A 21,950-nucleotide genomic window follows, 5' to 3' on the forward strand; every position below is an offset into this window, starting at 1 on the left:
AACGTCAAAATTTGGTTTGCTAAACAGTCTAGTATCTTTAGACGATCTTGTCTTAACAACTTTATTTTGTAATGAACTTGTTTTAGACAAAGGTTTTTATGATTTAAGAGTTAAAGTCCTAAACTTTGATGTGAAATTGAAATTATCTATGTTCAAAACTTTGATACATTTTAGTTAACAAACTTAAAAAATGAATGAATATTATCCTTTTAATCTAAATTTATAAATTTTATAATGTTAGTAGCATCTAGCCGGAATGTTATAAAATTATTCTCTATTACATCACTAAGTGTTTATAATAATAAATATCAGAATTAATAAAAAAAATTCACTTAATTAGCTTTTAAATTCTTTCTGTTGTCCAAATTCACTCTCCATTAAGCCCTGAACATGTCTAAATTCATTCGGTGTCCAACTTTGTCCTTTGACCCCTCCTCCTTTGACATCAATTGATCATAAAACCATCTTAATAATATGAGCTAGGTAGAAGTCAGACTCAACCTTTTCTACAAACAAGCTCTTGCAATATGAGTTACCATAACGTGTAAACCTCTTATTCTGAATTAAATTTAAAAATAATAATAATTATCAAGAGTATAAAATAATACAAATATATGTACATTTCAAAAATAGTTAAAAAAAGTATTTTTCTTATCATTATGAAAAAATATGATTTTTTTTGTTAATTTTATAATGTTATAATTATATATATATATATATATATATATATATATATATATATATTATATTTAACAATATAATAATATTCATATAAAATTTGAACAATTCAGACTCATCTTATAACTCAGCTATATAACTGATTTCAAGTAGTAACTAACCAACTGTAACTTTTCAGAAGTTCTGTTTCTAGAAATAAAGTTTTATAAATACAAATTGATCCATGTAAAGTATTCATATAATTTTTTTTCACTTTAACACTCAAATATTTCCTATTTTTATTTTATATAAATTTTACTCATTTGAGCTCTTTCTATCTCAATTTTCATTAACAATTAACGGATCCATTAGTAAAAATTTAAGTTTGACTTCTAAAAAATATCACTCGTCCTATGACACTCACCACAATAACATTATATAATTTTTAAGGATAATTAGTATGAATTATAAATAATAGAATAAATTATACTAACAAGAATAAAATTAAATACTACTAAAAAATATATATTTTTATTAATATATATATATATATATATATATATATATATATATATATATATATACATGTATATGAAAGCTATTTCTAAGTAGTTGATATTCTATTCTAATCTCAAAGAAAATCGCCCCTTTAAGGTGGAAAGGAAAAGAAGTTTAGGTGGCAGTGTGGAAGACAATCAATGAGATAGGGCATTGGCGACAGTCCGAACAATTCACCTTCTTCTGCTTCTTCATCATCACCAGCATCGTCATCTATCTATTCAACAATCGTATCTGTGACTTCAACTACCCTTTTATCCAACCATGTAAGCATTCACAATTTCTTTCACGCCTTCACTCCCACTACCTTCTTTCTTTAAATCAAAACCGTTTTAAAAAAATATCAAATACAAATGTTACTATCCTCTTACCATTGCGTGATTCGGTTCTTTTGTTTGTTTTTTGAAACACAAGGAAGCTGAAGGCGTCAGTGAATCGACCTCCCACGCCAGATGTGGTCGAAAATGCCCCTGAAAGGGAACCCACGCTTCAAGAACTCATCAATATCAAGGTTGCGTCTTTTTACTTGTTTGTTCTGTTTCAAGTTTCAATTGCTGTTTTTTTTTTGTTGGAACGATTATTATGGGTCTTGAAGGTTAGTTTAGTTTGTTAGTTTTTTATGGTGTTGTTGGGTTTCTTGAATGGCTGTGAAGTTGATTGAGACTGGGGAGAAGGAGCGCCTCATGGAGCTTTTGAGGGAAAGGCTTGTTGACTGTGGTTGGAAGGATGAAATGAAAGCTCTTTGCAGGTATTTTTTTTTATCTAGTGAATAGTACACGCACTTACCACAAATATGATGAAACTATGGAGAATGGGTTTATTGGAAGGGACTAATGATCTCCTTTAGCATGAAGATATGTGTGGAAAAATATTAGATAATAAGATAAGTTTGTTGACGTTAATAAATGCCATTTAAAGTCATACACTATGATTTTAGTTTGGTTGGCAGTTTATTATACTTTCATGCTATTGCTTTGTCTTATTCCACTACACTAAAGAGTGTCCTGGTTCATGCTACTGTAAATGCCGCTGGAAATGAGCTTTTGCACCCTGTGGGGATTGAACATGTGTTCCCACAATGTGTGAGAACAAGGTGTGTATTCACGTCAACCTATAGGACAGTGTATTATGCTGACAGTAAATGGAAATTAATTTCATTTTCATTTTGTTTTAGGTTTGTCACCATGATCCTTTTTTCCCTACAGAGGGACTTTTTGGGTTCTAGCTTTCCGGGTTATTTATTATCGATTCAGTAAATGAGTTTTAGGATTTATCCCTAACTGAGTCGACTTGACTGAATAGCATCAATTGGACACTAAATAGAAGTTCTAGATGCCCTTTTGAGATACTAGAAGCAAAATAAGTATTTTCTAGTAGAGGGGAAAACAGAATGATTCGAATTTGAAATTAAATATTTGCCATTCTATATTAGACTCTAGTTCCCATTTGGAGCAGTAACACAAGGGCGACTTCTTGATTTTCTGTGAAGAAACTTTTGCTTAGGGGAGAGACAGGCCAAACACATTCACTTATTATTACACCCTTTAATCTGTTTTCAACATAGTATGTATTGAGAAAAAACATGTAAGATTATGATACTTTTGGCATATGACATTATGCCCTTTTGGTTTAGAATACCGGAGACCACATGCATTTTGTTATATCAAACTTATTAGTACTAAGATTTTATTCTGTCCTAAAGAAATGCAATTTCTCTTATCATTCTCTAATCATAGTATGAGATAGTGCATCTATTGTGCCGAAGCAGCTAGCCAGCACAATGGTGGGTGACATCGTGCCACATGAAGGGGCCGAAAGAGAAGACCCCACAACGGTCATGTTTTTGCTTACTGTTATTGTTAGGAGAGGACTCCATAATGTCAACGTTTTGGCTTCTGGTTACTTTTTTATAAATGGTAAAAAAGTAAAACCCTTATGTAAAACTTCTCAATGTTTCAGTTTCTTATTTTGTTTCACAAATCAGGTACGCAAGTGAGTACTCCCTCCAAACCACTTTTACTCATTCAGGCCTCTCAACTCCCTGTAAACTTCCAGCAACCACTGATGTGTTTCTGGCCGATACTGCTATTGAAGACTATGGCTCAGATTTCTAATTAAGTCTAGACATTTAGATACAACTTTAAGTTTGACTGGGGGAATAAACGAATTACTTCTACTTTTTGTTTGGTGTCCGCTTTGTGTGTCTATCTAGTGCTTTGGTTGTGTGTAGTGTTAAATTCATTACGTGCTTTAGTTGGCACTTAATTCTAGAACCGTGTGACTATACACAAAATGATTCCATGGTAATATCAGGTTCTCCGTGGCTATACATTCATTCAACTTTGCTATTTTATCTCACCCTGTTGTTTTTTTCTTATTGTTTCTAGCTTTTCGTGTTGATAAACACTCACCTGTGTGAAATTGGAACATGTTGTCCTTTTTACTGCAGAGCTGTTGTGAAGAAGAAAGGGAGGAATAATGTTACTGTGGATGAACTTGTACATGTCATTACTCCAAAGGGCCGAGGTAGAGATTTAGGTGTTTCATAGTTTGAATTTCTTTTCTTTTCTTTCCTTCATACAAAAATTTACCAAGCTTAATAACGTTTTCTGATCTTTGTTACCGACTTCATTTATAGGATAAGACATTTTTGTTGTGGGTTGTGCATATGGAAAATATATAGAAAATTAGTATTTAGTTTAATTTAACTCCTCATTAGGTCAACACCACCCAAAATTCTTCAAAATCTACTGATTAATATTTTATGTAGCCCTTACTGAGCAGGGTACTACGTGTTTAAACGTTTTAAACTGAACTTGTCAAACTTGTTTTCTTTTTTACAAAAGTGCCCGACTGACAATATAAAGAACTTGTCAAACTTGTTTTTGGCAGCCTCCGTTCCTGATACCATAAAGGCTGAGTTGTTGCAGAGGATTCGCACATTTCTTGTGTCTGCTGCTCTCTAATATATTCAAGGCTTGGTCGGTGTTAAACCTCACCAATATGTTGTAAAGTTTATGGGTGGAACTAGTAAGAACTGCACACACTTGTACTAGGTTTTTTCTGGAAGGTATATGAATATGTCTTGTAAAAGCATGATCATTTCACTCCTTACAATATAAATTTGAAAAATAATTTTTTATCCAAAATTACTACTATGTAACAGTCTTATTCCTTGCTTTTATTTTGGCGTTTATGCAAAAACATTTGTTACACAAGCAAAAGTTCGTTTAGTTGCGTCTGTGCTTTTAAATATCATCGTACTACATCTGACATAAATAAAATTTCTGATACATGCATGTGGAAGGTAATAATAATTCCTTTATTTGAAGATTTCATGTTTTTACGAAACAAAGCTATGTACATATTCATTTCAGGTCAAGAAAAACCTTAACTTATACACCTATAATTGCAATTCCACACCATTTCAAAGGTATGATCTTTGAGCCTTTAACTACATTATTTGACCCCAGCATTTGGTATCTTGAGCATTGAAGTCTATTTAGGTGTACTATCTCAATTTGCTAGATCTCTACATCCAGCCTCTTTTCCCTTCATATCATTTGAAGGCCTTCCAATTTGTCTTGAAAGTTAAACAGACCCAGAAGTCAATTGGGCCATCTAAATTGTGCCCTTTATTCCCCAAGATAACAAATAGGGGGAGCATGGTTACAACATCACATTGATATTTTTCAACCTTGATCTTTTCAAGGTTTGATGCTGGCATCTTGAGCACTGATGGAAAAGGGAAGGATTATCACAGCATTAGATGTTCCTACCAAATCTATAATCATAATGCAGTAGGCGTTATCACAGCATACCGATTCATCGATGACATAATTTCATACTGAAGTTTGATTGCATCTCTAGAATTACATTTTTATATGACGGCAAAATGAGTTTGTTTTCAATTCGTTTTTAGGAGAATTTAGACAAGTTGACCTGTTTGAGAGATTTATGACACTTCACTTAGAAGTGATTGGATGATCTACTATATATGATAAAATGGTGGGTTTGTAGGTCAAAATGACACGGTTATCCATAAAAGTAATAATCCAAATACTACAAACGCTAATTGATTAATCAACATGAGTCTTCTATAAATTAGTCTTGCAAAAGTAAAAGGACTGGGTGTTAGGATACCAGTTATAACATTGTCAACTAGAAATCTTAAATACAACTTTTAAAGTAATTAATATAAATTAAGTAGTTTATAATCTTTAAATAATTCATGATTACATGAAAATTTAAGAATATTTGTACTGTGAGCATATTTAATATAACTCATATAACATTTTCATTCATATTTGATATTGGTTACTTTTTAATAATTTCAAAGAGATTAAAAACTAACAGTAAATATTTCAAAGAGTAAATGTTTAATGTTTATAATGATTTACAGGAAAAATGCAGGAAATATTTTATATATATTTTTTAATTATTTTTCCTGTTAAGAAAGAATATTTATTATGTGGTTTTGCACTCAACAGTACAACTCTTTTATAATGTGTTTGATGAGACAATTTAAGATAGTAAGTAATTTATTTATTTGGTAAATTTAAAATTTGTTAGTGTAGAATAAGTTGTTTAGACGAGACAATTAGAAGAAAATTGAAATTTTATAATTTCATAAGAGTAACTAGATTACTTAAAATTAAAGAATTTGATGTTTACCTACAAAGTAAGAATTTCAAATATTTATATTTTCAAATTCTTTATAGTTTGAGTTGATTATGGTAGGTCGATTTTGCTTGATTTGGGTCTAGAAAGACTTGACTTAATTTCATGTAGTTACTCTTTCTCACTTTTGTTCATAAAGTCTTCTTCATCATAAACTCCTTTAAGGATTCATATGTTATGAGATCCTTTGTTGGTGTCCTTTTGGTGGTCTTAAGAGCAATGCTTTTCTCTTTCTTTATTGAATCATCTTATTGAAGTTCAAGCTCACTTTTAGAATTTCGACCAACTCTTCTAAACTCGTGCCATCAAGATTTTTGATGTTTTAAGAGTAGTAACCTATGGTATCCATTGTCTAGGAAGACTGCGCCAGATTTTTTCAATGTGATCGAAGTTGTCGTAGGACTTTCCTAGGGACTTGATTTCATTGTGGATCGTCTAGAATCTACTGAAGATGCTTTGAATGTTTTCATTTTCTAGCATGGTGAATAGTTCATATTACTAGTCAATAGACTGAGTTTGTTTCTTTTGACCTCATGTGACTCTTCGTATGTTATGATCAATGTGTTCCACATTTTCTTTGCTCCTTGATAGGTGTGAAATTTTCAATATTCTTCTTCAGAGAGAACATACATTAGCGAGTTACGAGCCTTAGAATTTAGTAGGTATTGTTGTTTCTGCTTGTCAATCCATTTGCTTTTTGCAAGTAACTCTTCTTCTTCGTCAAGAGGTACATAGGAGTCATTTTTGGAAGTGGCAAGGTGAATTTTAGAATGAGTGTTGTTTTGTGCCAAAATTGAGCTCAAACATGTTTAATTCCATCAAACAAAGTTGTTGAGATAGTTTGTTTTGAGTCAAAACGACTGGTGTGCTTTTTATGTCTCAAACCACCAAATTTTGAGTCATTCTTGCTGGCAAAACTGAACTAGACAACACCTTGAGCCTAGGTGTTTGTGAGGTTACCTTCATCCTTCATTTCATTTGGTCACGTTGGGAGATTACCTGCAGAAGGTATTTCAATGTCAAAGTTAGTAAAGATTCGACACTCTAGAAATAAATGTGTATTAAATGTAATAAACCTACCACAATACCTCAATCCTGTATTTATAAATTTTAAAATGGATTTTAGATTAATGTCAACCTAATTACGACCCAACTGATAATGATCGTGATTTAGCTTAAGTTAATCATCATCAATCTTAGTTCTTGTTTAAGGTCGACCGTTCAGTTCATGTTACCTAATCGACCGATTCAATAGATGTTCTTAATGAATGAGATCGTCCAATTTTTTTCTAAAAAAAGAGTTTATTTCTATTGGTCTTCGACAAGGGTTTAAAATCCTTTTATAGTTATTATTGTTACCATCATGACCATAATCTTAGATTAATGGCCTTCTATAATAAACTGGAATCATGAACATGACCATAATCTTAGATTAATGGCCTTCTATAATAAACTGGAATCATGAACACGAAGGTATCACAATTTGTTTTATAACAACGGCAACGTGTATGTCAATAATCACAAGCTCTTTTTCCTTTTTCTCTAAATCAAGAGATAGCAAGCCAACTTCCATCTCCTTTTCATCTACTCTACTGTTGAATGTAGCTCTTCCATGTTTCAACAAGTCCTGGCAAATGAACAATGTTTGAACACCTAAAGCAAGCAAATTAATAACGTAACTTATGCATTATAATTTGGCATTTAATGCATATTGATAATATTTTCAATCAGCAAGTCAGCATGATGAAAGGCTAATCCTGTATGTACGTGCTAAAGAACACTTTACCGTAGTAAAGAAAGCTTCGAAGAATTCTTCCCTTCAGTCCTTTTTTAGTCAGCCAATACCAGGGATTCCTGTATTAGTTTCTCTAGTGGTATAAGGCTTCAACACCAAGCACACTGTAATATATTTTTGTATTCTTCCTGCTCATGAAGTTCTCTACAAAATGATATCCTCTGATCCTATCGCAGTATACTTACGTCATTGCAACTAGGATGTGATAATATATCATTTTGTGGTATTTTAAAATTTCAGCTTTGTGATGCAGCAGAAGTGTAGCAATATTTCTTCATTTAGCACCATGCATGCATCAGTTGTTGGAGTCAAGTCCACCGTATTTCAAGTCTCATCATAGCTATTTTCAAAATGACTGCATCAGTTGATCATGAAGTGCGTCCCACTATATATACCTTCCTCATCTTTCGCTAAAAATGAAAGAATAATATTTTTTCCACAATGAACAGTCTTTACTATTACAAGGTATGACAGGACACTCTACGAGGCGATCAGACTCCATCCTGGCACTTTCTTGAGTTTCTCTTCTTTCATTGTCTTCCTCAGTCTCAAAACTTCCTGCCATTGTCCAGCCTCTGCATGCATATTAGACAAAGCAACATGAACACCATGATTTTGTGGTTCCAGAGCAAGAATTTCCTTCACCATTCTTACAGCAACCTCAGTATTCCCACTACTCTTGCTAGCTGCCAATAAAGCTCCCAAAATAACCACATCAGCCTTCCACGGCATTCCATTCACCAGTTCCTCTGCCTCCAGCAACCTCCCCCCTCTCCCTAGAAGATCAACCAAGCATCCATAATGTTCAATCTTCGGCTCAATTCCATACACCAACTTCATCGAACGAAAAATCTCACGACCAACATCAATCAAGCCAGCATGACAACAAGCCGACAAAACTCCAACAAAGGTGACACCATTAGGACAAACAACATGTTCCCTCTTCATCTTCTCAAACAAACCAAGAGCATCTTCCACATATCCATGAGCACCCAACCCACAGATCATAGCATTCCATGTAACAACATTCCTCTCTGGCATTTCATCAAACAACCTCCTAGCCTTTGCGATCTCCCCATTCTTGGCATACATGTAAACCAACGCCGTCCCAAGAATCACCCCCTCTCCAAGTCCAACCCCTTTCACCTTCACAAAGCCATGAATCCTTTCTCCAAACTTAAGATAACCTGACCGGGCACACGCAGATAATACCGAAGCCAGGGTGGCACCACCGGGCTCAAAGCCCGCCCCAACCATCTTGCTGAAAAGCTGCAAAGCCTCGTTGGAGCGGAAATTCTGAGTGTACCCACAAATCATAGTGGTCCAAAGACTCGGACTTCTTTCGGTCATTTCATCAAACAAGAAACGGGCATCAATCCAATTGCCCGAAACCGAGTAACACCGGACCAAAGCGTTAGCCACGTGCAAATCGGAAGCCAACCCGAACTTCATGACGTGGACGTGGAGCTGTTTGCAGGCTGGAAGGTTGCGCAATTCGGAGCATGCTTTGAGGAGGAAGGGGAAGGTGTGTTTACCGGGGAGGACGCCGTTGCGGCGCATGGCGAGGTAGAGAGAGAGCGCGTGGAGCGCCTGGGGCTGGGCCCGGATGAGGGTATTCCACATAAAGGAGTTGGGGTGGGGTGTGGACCGGAAGATTCTGGAAGCGTGGGAAAGGTCGGCGAAGGGGGAGAGGGCGCAAGAGAAGAGCAAGCGGCTGACAACATAGGCATCAGCTGTGACGACGGCAGAAACAATCATCTGGGCGTGAAGCTGCTTCAGCTGGTCCATGGTGGTGCATTTGTCGGCGAGGAGTGCCAGAGTGGAGAGGCTTCTATGCACTGATGATGGAGAACATGGTTGCAGTTTTGGCGCTAACATTTGAAGACGACTCTATAGTAATCCTGTTCAATTCTTAGCAGCTCCGTCAATCGGGCAAGACGAAGGGGAAAGTATTCTAGTGTCTTTCCTCTTTATTTAAAACGTCATAATCTTTTTAAGAGGTATATAGAAAGAATTTTTTTTTTTTAACAATTTTTTTTATAATATTTACGTCTCATAATTGTTTGTTTTAAATATATTTTTAAAGATAAATTTTAAACAAATTAATAAAATAATAATATATGATTTATTATTAAAAAATTATTATGAAAAGTTGTAAACATATAAAAACTGATTTGAAAAATATTTTGAAGATTTTTAATAAAAAGTAGACGACACTTTCATTTTTATCTTTATATGCATATAAAAATCAAAGATTAAATATGTTTTAAATTCTTAATTCACTAAATAATACCTCACTTCAAGATAAGAAAATTAATTCATTAATATTTCTAAGCCCATCCATTGTAGTTTTAATCATTTCAGTTTCAAGGCATTATTTTATCTCCCGAGCCCCCCATCCCAATAATTTGGTTAGTTTGCACAATGTTTTGGACTTTTAATTTTGGAAAATGATACTTGAACAACTATTTTTGACAACATTTAGACACGCGCACACGTGTCAAAATCTGAGTGGTCCATTTTCATTTAATTTTTCCAACTGGACCACTCAGATTTTGACACGTGTGCGCGTGTCTAAATGTTGTCAAAAATGGTTGTTCAAGTGTCATTTTCCTTTAATTTTTGTCTTTGCACTGTTGGAGGATAGAGTTAATGTTTGTGAATTCATGTATGTATGAGAGCGTTTGTGGCTGTGTGGCTCAGTTCTTTTCAGCTGCCATCCTGATCACATGTATGTTCAAAACATTGCTAAATATGTTCCAACAAATTATTATAAAGTTATCAATATTGCTCTCTTTTACTAATATGTGTAATAAAATTATTTATAAGAAGATCCACGAAAAACAAACAATAAATATACCACACTTGAGATATTATTATCTTTGTATTATATTTGAAATTTATATATGGCAGATATGTTGAAGTAGATGAGCCCTAGTAATCAATAAGTTTAGATGATAACAAAATGCTCTATTAGATGAGTAAGTTTTTGTTCAGAAGTGAAATTGTTACATTGAGAGAAAACGTTTAAGAGATATAACAAGGTCAAATAATTGTTCCATGTTGTGTGAATATCATGATCAAGACTTTAGCTTTCAATGTGTATTAGAATAAGGTAGAAGTGTAGTATATGCAAAAGTTAAGTCTTAAGCATTAAGCATTAAACAAGTACAAAACAGTTATGTTAGATGAGTACATGTGTACACTAATTTTAAAGTGTAACATTCCGATTTTCGAAATATCATGGGATAAATTTTTATTTCAAAATTTTTCTACACAATATTTATTTAAGATAATCCAACTTTATTCGATGGCCTAATCAAATCATAATTTTCATAATTTTAGACATAGTCAGTTTAATACAAAAATAACAAATTATCTCTTTCACAATAAAAATATTAAGTCTGAAAAACTTTTAATTAATGAATAAATAATTAATTCCAAACTTAAATCCCAACTCTTGTCAACTGCTTCAATTCGATCTTATGTGCAACGTTATTTATTCCCCTGTAAGTACGATCATCATAGGTGAAAATCACAACCACACCATGCAAGGGTGAATAACCAAAAATATCATAACACAATGTACAACAATCATTTTAATACATAATAATATAATCATCAACTTATTTCATCACAACATTAACACCGTAGCCAAACCATTCATAAATCAATGTTGTTTCCTTCTACTGTATCATAGCACATTTTTGAAAACTTTTCTCTTCAAAATAACTCACAGCACACTTGATAAAAGTTTGTGCAAACACATGAGTTTTCATCGATTCATCCCATAATGTAATCGACTTAAAACTGTTGTTTTGCTACACATTAAAGTTCAACCAAAGTGCTTGTGGTTTTCCATTTCCAAAAACTCATGTCATGCATACACATATAAAATCACATATTAAACACAGTGATATGCAATGAACAACACAATCATGTTCACAAATATGCTTATCCAGATTTATCACAGTAAACAAAAACATATAACATGTAAGCATAAAACATGTAACACAAAATACTTATGTGTTATTAATTATGTGTTGTCATCATCAAAAACACAGATATCACTAAGATTGTGGGTTCAACTAAACTAGTGTTCCCCTATCAACAATTTCAACAATCTCTCCCTTTTTTGCTGATGCATAACCATGATTAATAATTAACCATGTTGCACAAAACATACAAATTATCTCAATATTCAATTACATCAAATTCTCCCCCTTTGGACATTATCAAAAAAGATATTCAAAATAATTGAGACACTGATAATCACGCATATAGAGATGCATAAGATAAGATGACAGAAATATTATGATGCTCCCCCTATCAACGATATTCACATGACAGTAATATTTTCCCCCCCTTAATGGAAACACGTGAACTATCAACACTATGTAATGCTCCCCCTGTCATTATGCATGTTTCAATATCGAATCATATATGCATAATGTAATACAATCAGAGTATATCTTAGAGCATATAAAATCATATTCAAACATTGTATCAGAACAAATATACCATAGTAGTAATTTCAGAGCATAAATGATATAATTTGAATCACCATTACAGTTTAAACACTTAATATCTCAGAAACATATTCACAGCGGATAAACACAGAGATATAAGATGTATAAACATTCAACAAATATTTATCAAGGTTTAAAGATGACAAATATTCCTAGTTTGGAATCTTCAAATCCAATGTCGAAAACCAATCGATTTGATCACAGTAATAATCGACTTCTTGATGTTCAGAATGTTGACCTTCCATTTAATCTCAATCAGCAAACATATTTCTTGCATAACCTTTCCAGGGCTTTCCAGATCAAGCATTTTAGAATCAACGTATTACAAGAATTATCACAGATAATGTATAAGTATGCAATGATGTAAATATATAGTAAAAAATGTGCAGTTGCATACATACAGAGTGTAATTGACTTTATTAATCAGTTTCACTCAATCATAGATATAATCAACCATTCACAGATTGAATTAGTATAAAATCTGATTTCATTGATAGTCAATCATTGAGTACAATCAGATAGAAACAAAAGATAAAGGCATATAATGCCAAGCATTATAAATTAAAACATAAAATCACAACCAAACAGAAACATAACACTACTGGATTCAAAATATGTGATCCTATAGTCCTCTTCTGATTCAGATGACTTTACAATCTTCTCATCTGCACAGTTCTTTTCACTCTCAGAATAATCTATAGAGGTGTCACCAAAGGCATTTATTCTCAATGCATAATCCATCTTACGATGTAGTTCTGTGAAGGATCTTTGAAGCATTGACATTTTACCATCAAGCCTACTGAACTTTTCAACCACAAACTTCTCAAATCCTGTTAGAGGTTTGAATTTATCTTTTGATGTGTCAATGTTGACATGATTAACTTCATCAGTACCAGGGTAGTATTCATCCTTGAATATCTAGCTTTCTTCACTTTTTCTAAGACCTATGTGATCCAGAAATAGTTTTTCAATTACATCCTTCTTGTTGCAGCAAATGGTTACTTCATTTGTGATGTCCACATCATGAAACCTCAGAATCCTGCTTATGAATACAACATATGGTAGATAATATTCTTTCTGTCTGGCTACCTTTATCATGTGATCACTGATTACAGAAGTCCAGTTCGTCTGAATCTTAGTTCTAAGTGCATGTAATAGATACATGTCCTCTGTATTTAGCATGGTTTGATCTTCTCTCCTTAGAAGCAAAATCCAAGTGATCACAGATGTGCACATCTTGTCCTCCTTGCTTAGATGATCAATACAAAAGAAATCATAATTTCTTATAATGTATGGATTTCTTAAGTAGTTGTTGTAGATATCAATCTTGTTGAGACCCGGCATACCAAGATGTGATTTATATCCTCTTGGTTGAAATTGAGGAACACACCTCCATATTGCTTCATCAATATGAATAGTTACACCCTTTACCTTGGACAAAAGACAATTTCTTTCTTACTTCAAGTTTGCATAGAACACTTTCACCAGATTTGGATAGTTGTCTCCTTCGAGTTCAACAAACTTTGTTAGTCCATAGTGGACTAGCCATTCTTGAAACATACATCCTTCAACACGAAAGAAGTTGATACTTAGGTGTTTATGCCTAATTACTTCCTTGAAGCTCCACTGGCATATGAAGTCAGTCCGTTGTTCATCGTCGCTAAACCAACCAAATGGATTTGCTTCTCTGACCATAGGGACAAGGCACTTTCCCGGTCGAGAGGATGAAGCGGCCATGACAGATATCGAAGAATTGTAGATACCTCTTGGCTCAGAAAAGGGTTTGGTGTTTCACAATTTTGAGGCAATCACGTAGCACACAAATTTATCAAATCAGATGTTTATAAGGGCGCGACCCAAAATTCACACATACTCAGGCCAATTTGAATTTTCAAAAATAGAAAGTTCATTAGAGAGAATTAATCAATTTAATTCAATTCATAGTCGACTTAGTGTTTAACAGAGCGTTACTTAAAACAGAGAAACACACACACAAAACATATTTGACTCTATTCATAACATAATCGATTAACAGTCGTGTAATCAGATTTTCATACAATCCAGTTAATCATATAAAGATTATTCAACAAACATGCATACAACAATCATTCATATCAACATTTATGATGCATGAATGCATGGATGTATGAAAATAATTGCTATAGTTACCATATTTTAGATACTCAAGAACATAAGATTTCTTCACTGTAGTTGATCCTTGAGTTTTGTATTGCTTCGACTGCAGCTACTTCCCTGCAAAACAATTGAATGGTTTTGACGCTGGTACCCACATAAACTTGGGTCCTTTCTTGTCAGTTCTAGGAGGCTGTTCCTTAGGAATCCATTTGTATTTTCCTTTGGGAACTCCAACCTTTCTATAATAGCAATTTCTTACATTGTGACCAATTGTATTGCAATAAAAACAGGCATTAGCAACAGGCTTACTGAAATCAATAAATTTCTTGGAATTGATCCTCTTACTTTTTGCTTTATAGACAATGCCTCGCCTATTAATTGCTCTACCAGATGATTTTAACACAACATCCAAATTTTCTTTTCCTTGAGTAAATTTAGCTAGAGTGTTGGTTAAGTAGTTGATTTTCTCGATGTGCACAGGATAGTTATCACACTTCTTTTCAACCATTTGTATTTCTGTTTTAACTATCTTTGCAGATTTCAAAACAATTTCTAACTCATTTTTCAATTTATCGTTTTCTCTACAAGATTATCAATTCTGTACTCATAGTGATGGAACGCTACTCCCAGCTGGATTCATGCAAGCAGGAGCTCCAAACCAGAGTAGCAAAGTAAAGGAGAAAGGTGCAGCGGAATAGTGAAGATAATGAGGTGTTTGAAGTGTTTAAGGTGAAGAGAAGTGTGTGGGTGAGGCCTTACAGCTCAGAAAGCCTTCTTACGGAGGAAGGAAGCTAGAGGAAGGGTAAAGAAGTCGAAAATCAAGAGTGACTCAAGAGCAATAGGACTGGAAAACAATTGCAGCAACATATCACTAAGCTCAAAAGTGAAGTTTCACATAGGCTTGGCTCTCTTATTTATAGGTGAAGATGAGCCATGTTTCTGACCTAAATCTCCTCCTAAATTCAAAGTATTTCGTGTCTATTCGAACAAGAAAGATCCATGTCATATTCCATGTCAGCCAAGTCACATGGAAGAAACCCACTCGCAGACACTGGGCCACACAGGGTTTGGGCTGGGTGTGAGCTTCAATTCGGAAGCCAAAAGCTTTATGTTTCCATTCCGGAAGCCAAACTGTCCAATCTGTAAGCACTTCATTTTCTCCCCTTTTTAGCTCCTTTGCTTTCCTTGGCTTCTCCTGTTTCTTGGGTGGATAAACCATGGTCTCCAAGCTTTATTTAGACCCTACAAAATAACATATGAACATATTAAAAGATAATCCTTCTAAGACTTAGAGAAAGAAAATCAAGAAAGCCTTTAAAAGTCCTTCTTCAACTTTCCTTTCTTAGCCTTAGCTTGAGTTGCTACTTCTTTGAATGGCTTCCCTAGTTAGGTTTCCATCATATGTTATCGTTTTTCAATTTATCGTTTTCCTCTACAAGATTATCAATTTTGTACTCATAGTCATTTCTTTTAGAGAATGTGCAGAGCCTGCCATGAAACATAAATTTGATTCCTCTTCCACACTACAATCATCATCGCTTGAAGAATCAACATCATTGTTTTCCCAAGCTATATATGTTTTTCTTTGCTTTCTGTTTTTTTCCTGAGGGTACTTTGTGATTGCTTTCTGCTTGTTCTTCAAGTCTGGATAGTCAGGCTTGATGTAACCTTCTTTTCCACATTCATAGTACTGTACAGTGTTGTTTCTTGAACTCTTTTTTCCTCTTGAAGGACATGCACTCTGAGTAGCAGAATTTTTATTTTTCATGAACTTATTAAATTTTCTTACCACCATGTTCATGATCTCTTTTTCTAATACTTCTGCATCTGATTCAGCTTTCGATTCAGCATTCTTGGAGGACTTCTTACTTGTGGCTTTGAGGGCAATTAATTTCTTCTCCTCAATTTCTTCTTCCTCTCTTAGTCTTCCAAGTTCTAGTTCATGCTCCCTGAGCTTGCCAAAAAGAGTTGTCATATTCATGTTAGTTAAATCTCTAGATTCTGATATGGCTGTTACCTTTGGTTGACAGCTCCTATTGAGACTCTTCAGGATTTTGATGTTGATCTCCTCTTTATCAAACACTTTGCCGAGAGCCATCAAGTGATTTACTATATGAGTGAATCTTTTCTGCACTTCGTAGATAGTCTCACCAACCTTAATCCTGAATAATTCATATTCTTGCACAAGGGAGTTTTTCCTGGCACACTTTACCTCATCTGTGCCTTCATGTGTCACCTCAAGAACTTCCCACATTTCTTTGACAGTCCTGCATTGGAAAATCTTGAAAAATTCATCCATAGTCAGTGTAGAGGCAATAACATTTATGGCTTTAACATCATATTGAGCTATGCGGTTCTCATCCTAAGTCCACTATGAAAAGTTTTTCATAATAGTTTTTCCATTGATAATTTGAGTGGGCTCATATGGACTGCTAAGAGTAGGATCCCATACTCCTTTATCCACGGATTCAAGAAAAATTTGTATTCTGATTTTCCAAAAAGCATAGTTCTCACCAGCAAATAGAGGTGGTCTATTTGTTGATGCACCTTCACCAAAGGTTTGAGAAGTGAAAGCCATTGCTCCAGATCGAATCGATTAACCAGAAATAGTAATCAATTTGTTTTTCAAATATTTTATGAAAACTAGCTCTGGTGCCAATTATTAAAATAGAATGACTTAGTTTCTCACTCCAAGAGGGGGTGAATTGGTGAAATGTAAAAAATATAATCTTTCAAAAACTATTTCACAAAATAAGATGCTTAACACTTTTCTTGAATTGCAAGTTAAAAGATAGGCAATGTAGCAATAAACATAATCGAAAATACTAACAACGTAATTGACTTAATAAAATAGTGTAAGGATTAGAAAATTCAAACGTTGATTTTTATACTGGTTCGACCAAGCCTACATCCAGTGTCCTTCTAACCACAGGAAGTAAATGCACTATAAAGATCAAGGTTTTTACAATAAGATTTTTAGAGACACCTCACGTCAAAAGTGTAAAACACCTCTCTAACCCTCTAATCTAAATATAGGCAACAACACAAAGAAGACCAGCAACAAGAACATCCTCTTCTACTGTCTATCCGTTTGAGACACTTTCATAGTCAAGAACACTATTCTTCTTCCTGCTAACACCACAGGGAATCCAAGCCAATCTTCAAAGATTGCAAATGCTGATAATGCAGAATACACCAAGTTGTGCAGATTGATCAGACGTTCAAATCAGCAAGCATTGCTTCTCAAGAAACCTTAAGTCTTTGATTACCACGGTCAATCTTGGTTCTTGGAGCTTTTGCTTTCTTTGTAAGATCACACAACTTTCTGTAAAAGATATGAAAATTGTCAAATTCATAAAAGTTCTTACAGAATTCAAAACAACGTCAATTTATAGTAATACACACATCAGACGTGTTTTAATCAATTTCGCTAATAATGTAGTCGAATGCATCTTGCAGTTATAACAGACTAACATCAGTCAAGCTTATTAATTGAATGCAGATTTAATACAATCGACTTACAATAAATGTCTGGTCAATATATTTAAAAATATGACCATTCAGACAGTTATGTCAAACATTCAATCAGTTCTCAAAATAACAACCAACTTAGTCGAATACACATTGCATACAGTCGATTAAGAAAAATCACTTAGCACATTTTTGAAAACTTTTCTCTTCAAAATAATTCACAGCACACTTGATAAAAGTTTGTGCAAACACACGAGTTTTAATCGATTCATCCCATAATGTAATCGACTTAAACTGTTGTTTTGCTACGCATTAAAGTTCAACCAAAGTGCTTGTGGTTTTCCATTTCCAAAAACTCATGTCATGCATACACATATAAAATCACATATTAAACACAGTGATATGCAATGAACATCACAATCATGTTAACAAATATGCTTATACAGATTTATCATAGTTAACAAAAGCATATAACATGTAGGCTAGAACATGTAACACAAAATACTCATGTGTTATTAATTATGTGTTGTCATCATAAAAAACACAAATATCACTGAAATTGTGGGTTTTGCTAAACCAATGCTCCCCCTATCAACAATCTCAACAAGAACTTTACTTGCATAATAAATCACATGGAACTTATTCTTCTTTCTCTATCCCAAAACAACACTAGTAGCATGGTCACACACATCACACATCATTTCAAAGCTAGATTTCCATTCTGAAGTGTGATGGTAAGTGTAGAGCTCAACTTCCACTTGAGTTGTTTAAAAGTTGTGAGACCATTTTGATCAAAATAGAACTTGTCGTCTTTGACCAACAAGTTGCTTAAAGGTTTGGTGACTTTAGCAAAGTCCTTTATGAATCTTCTATAAAAACTAGCATCGTTTAGGAGACTTCATACCCCTTTCACACTATTAGGTGGAGGATGTTTGGAAATAACGTCCACCTTAGCAAGAGAAACTTCAATGGCTTTTCTTGAAATTTTGGGGCCTAAAACAATTCCTTCCTTAACCATAAAATGACAATTTTCCTATTCAACTACTACAAGAAAAATTGTTATTACCTACAACCAAAATTTGTATTAAGCTAAAAAATTCGTATGTAAAATAATATTACATATAGATTACATACGGATTAAAAATTCATATGTAAAATGATCTTAGGTAATGTTACATACAACTTTTTCGTATGTAATTACATACAGATTTTTCCATATATAATTACCTATATGTAATTACACACAGAAAAATTCATATGTTAAATTTGTATATAATTACATACGAAAAAATCCATAGGTAATTACATACGAGTATGTAATTTTTTTAAAATATTAAATATTAAATATTAATATAATATCCTAAAATTTATGCATTTAAAGTTATTTAAATAACTAATTTAATATAAATTATTTTTTTTCTATAACACAAATTATTCTACTAATTTTTTTTATAAGAAAATATATAAATCACACTTAACAGAGTTAAATATGTAATTAAATTGGATAAATCAACCAAAAAAAAATATATACAGTAATAATAAATACACTAATTGTATTTAGAAGAATAACTTCAAATAACTAACATAATTAAAATGTATAGTTAAAAATGAAATATATATTTACACAAAATCAACTTTAAGGGTGAATAATAATGGAATAAAAGATTGAAGTAGACAAGCAAAAATGTATACCTGGTGTAGTTTTCATGACAAGGGATCAAAGAACATCTTCTCTAACAACATCTTGAACTTATGACTTCTCTGTTCCTTTTTCTGAATAATAACTTTCACTGTTACACCAACCAACAATGGACCTAAAGTAAGGTATATAGAAATTTGTAGTTATATACATCACCATGAATAGAGGAAGACCATTCCCTAGTGCAGAAAAAGCTTTTAAAGTCTGCTATTTTGGGTCTTTTACGTCTGATTCTGACCCGACGTCTTTACGAGTGACGTCAAATGGGATGTCGGTTTGCATAGTCATACGTCTATATAGACGTCATATACTGTAGATCAGACGTCTATATAGACGTCTGACACTACATATCAGACGTTCATATAGACGTCTGACACTACATATCAGATGTCTAAAACATTGTCGTATTTGATTGGATTTTTTTCCGCTTGAGGCCTCTCGGGTTGCTCTTGGATCATGGTGATTCGAGTTTAACACTTTATATTTTAGTTGAAGAGAATGGATTTACGTTTTTTTTTGTATTGGATGTTTTTAAAAACGTAGTGGAGGGAATTGGAGGAGTGCAAAATGCAAGAAATTGCCGCCCAAGAACCCGAGCAAAACGACACAAAAATCCAATGGAAACGCATTTTAATGATAATTCATCAAAGAGTAATGTAATAGGAGTAAAATTAATTTAAAACGATGCAAAAGTGAGAAAACGAACCTGAAAAACATAGCCCGTGGAGAGAAAACGCGAGGAAGATGATGAATAGTGAGTGTGCATAACGGTTGCCTCGCGTTCGCGGTGTTTTAATACAAACATTTAGAAGTCGGAGTGGCGGGATCAAGCGTCTAAATGAAGTCAAAAAGTGACTTTTTAAATTTCTGGGTTGAGTATTTAGAAGTCGGTTCCCCCCATAAGAAACGTCTAAATGACTTTAGAAGTTAGAGTGGCGGGATCGGACGTCTAAATGGAGTCAAAAAGTGACTTTTTAAATTTATGGGCTGACTACTTAGAAGTCAGTTCCCCCATAACAGACATCTAAAGGGCTTTAGAAGTCGGAGTGGCGGAATCAAATGTCTAAATGGACTCAAAAAGTGACTTTTTAAATTTTTAGGTTGAGTATTTAGAAGTCGGTTCCCCCATAACAGACGTCTAAATAGAATAAAAAATTAATTTTTTTTAACTTTTTCGTTTAGTTTTGGCGTCCATTCGGGGGGACGACGTATATGAGTATTTAGAAGTCGGGCCCCCCATAGCCGACGTCTAAATAGTTGTTTTATTTACGAAAAATGTCATCGGTCATTTTTTACGTTGGATATTCGAGGGTCGAACGTCTAAAGGGTGATGTTAAAGGTTTCTTCTACACTAGTGATTAAAAGGTTAAGATAAAAGTTTTAAAGAATTTATGGTGTTTGGTGCACTCTATTTTTAAGGACCTAGCAGGTCACCCCACAAATCAATAACGAGAGTTAAATTTTGTTGATGTAGCTGAAGTTAAAGTTTAATTCCTTTGAAGTGTGAAATTAAATGGTTTGAGTTAAAAAATACATTTAAAAGGGTTTTAACATCATGATTGAATGAGTTTTTGTTACTGATTGAGAATGTACTTTGATTAGTGTAAAAACTTTAATAATAATTAGTCAAGAATGTACTTTGATTAATTAAATTTTAACTTGGCTAAGAGATAAGAGAATAAATATGATTAAACATAATAGGATTCAATCAAGAATGTACTTTGGTTGAGTTTATTGTATCTAGAAAGATTTTGTTTTTAATTGAGAATCTACGTTGATTGACAACAAGATCGCCCTTAAATTAATTAAGAATGTAATTTAATTAATTTTAAATCAAAAGCAATAATCAATTGAGCAATAATATGTGGCTAATCGATGATAAATCTCTTTTCGAAAAACAGTGAAATTAACCTATCTTATTATAATTGCTTCAAAGTCTTTTATATGTTCTTCATTCAAATTCACATCAATCTTCAATATTAATTCATTAGGATAGATTTTTACATTTATCTTTAAGCATTGCATTGTGTTTTACTAATCTTTCATACTCTTTCATAAGTGGCAATTATTGAAAAGTTATTTCGTATTCGTTGGAAAATAACTCATGGTTACTTTAACCTTATCTAGTTTGTTAACTACTAACTTGGTAATAATTAAGTTGTCCTGTAAAGTAGTATTAATTTAATAGCGTCAACGACAACATATCACCCCCTCTAGTATTTTCATGTGTACTTCACGAACCTCGTCATGTTGGCATGCTGCACTGCACCCGAGAATTATGCGGGCCTTCTCTAGGGGAGTTAGGCCTAGGGTAGGGAGGTGATTTCTCATTCTCCAATGCGGTCAACTTATATTGAAGCTTTTGGAAGTTTGCCTGATGTTGAGCTTGTAGGGCTTCAAGCTTGGCAACATAGCGCTATTCGTT

General features: G+C 33.6%; 2 protein-coding genes and 1 long non-coding RNA gene across 5 annotated transcripts; 2 read left to right on the forward strand and 1 right to left on the reverse strand.

Moving 5' to 3' along the window:
* Positions 1 to 1,262: 1,262 nt before the first annotated feature.
* LOC124838757 (transcription/mRNA export factor) lies at positions 1,263 to 4,373 on the forward strand. Its single transcript, XM_047314441.2, has 5 exons — positions 1,263 to 1,481; positions 1,630 to 1,726; positions 1,869 to 1,963; positions 3,665 to 3,741; positions 4,108 to 4,373. Coding segments are annotated over exons 1-5 (345 nt in total). The 5' UTR covers positions 1,263 to 1,479; the 3' UTR covers positions 4,182 to 4,373.
* On the forward strand, positions 1,970 to 3,563 carry LOC148197817 (uncharacterized). The gene is made up of 2 exons (XR_015786891.1): positions 1,970 to 3,131; positions 3,200 to 3,563. It is a non-coding gene; the product is annotated as an uncharacterized LOC148197817 (long non-coding RNA).
* A 1,456-nt stretch (positions 4,374 to 5,829) lies between the features above and the next one.
* On the reverse strand, positions 5,830 to 9,688 carry LOC124838745 (pentatricopeptide repeat-containing protein At5g56310-like). Of its 3 annotated transcripts, none has more exons than XM_088116388.1 (2): positions 7,682 to 9,688; positions 5,830 to 6,894 (listed from the first exon to the last, which is right to left on the reverse strand). In XM_088116388.1, exon 1 carries the CDS (start codon positions 9,566 to 9,568, stop codon positions 8,171 to 8,173), a length of 1,398 nt encoding a protein of 465 aa, XP_087972514.1. In that variant the 5' UTR covers positions 9,569 to 9,688; the 3' UTR covers positions 5,830 to 6,894; positions 7,682 to 8,170. The 3 variants fall into 3 exon arrangements, with proteins under 3 accessions (XP_087972514.1, XP_087972513.1, XP_047170382.1); XM_088116387.1 differs by lacking the exon at positions 5,830 to 6,894 and adding an exon at positions 6,933 to 7,548; XM_047314426.2 differs by lacking the exon at positions 5,830 to 6,894 and adding an exon at positions 6,940 to 7,522.
* Positions 9,689 to 21,950: the final 12,262 nt, after the last annotated feature.

The sequence above is a fragment of the Vigna umbellata genome, chromosome 5, assembly GCF_029865625.1.
Source record: "Vigna umbellata cultivar VRB3 chromosome 5, Vumbellata_1.0, whole genome shotgun sequence".
NCBI lineage: Eukaryota > Viridiplantae > Streptophyta > Magnoliopsida > Fabales > Fabaceae > Vigna > Vigna umbellata.

Bases quoted from the DNA above. Each gene is read 5' to 3' on its own strand.
- LOC124838745 (XM_088116388.1), bottom strand. From the start codon at position 9,568: ATGTTAGCGCCAAAACTGCAACCATGTTCTCCATCATCAGTGCATAGA.
- LOC124838757 (XM_047314441.2), top strand. The intron at 1,964-3,664 runs GTATTTTTTTTT...TTTTTACTGCAG, and splicing joins GAAATGAAAGCTCTTTGCAG to AGCTGTTGTGAAGAAGAAAG. The intron at 3,742-4,107 runs GTAGAGATTTAG...TGTTTTTGGCAG, and splicing joins CATTACTCCAAAGGGCCGAG to CCTCCGTTCCTGATACCATA.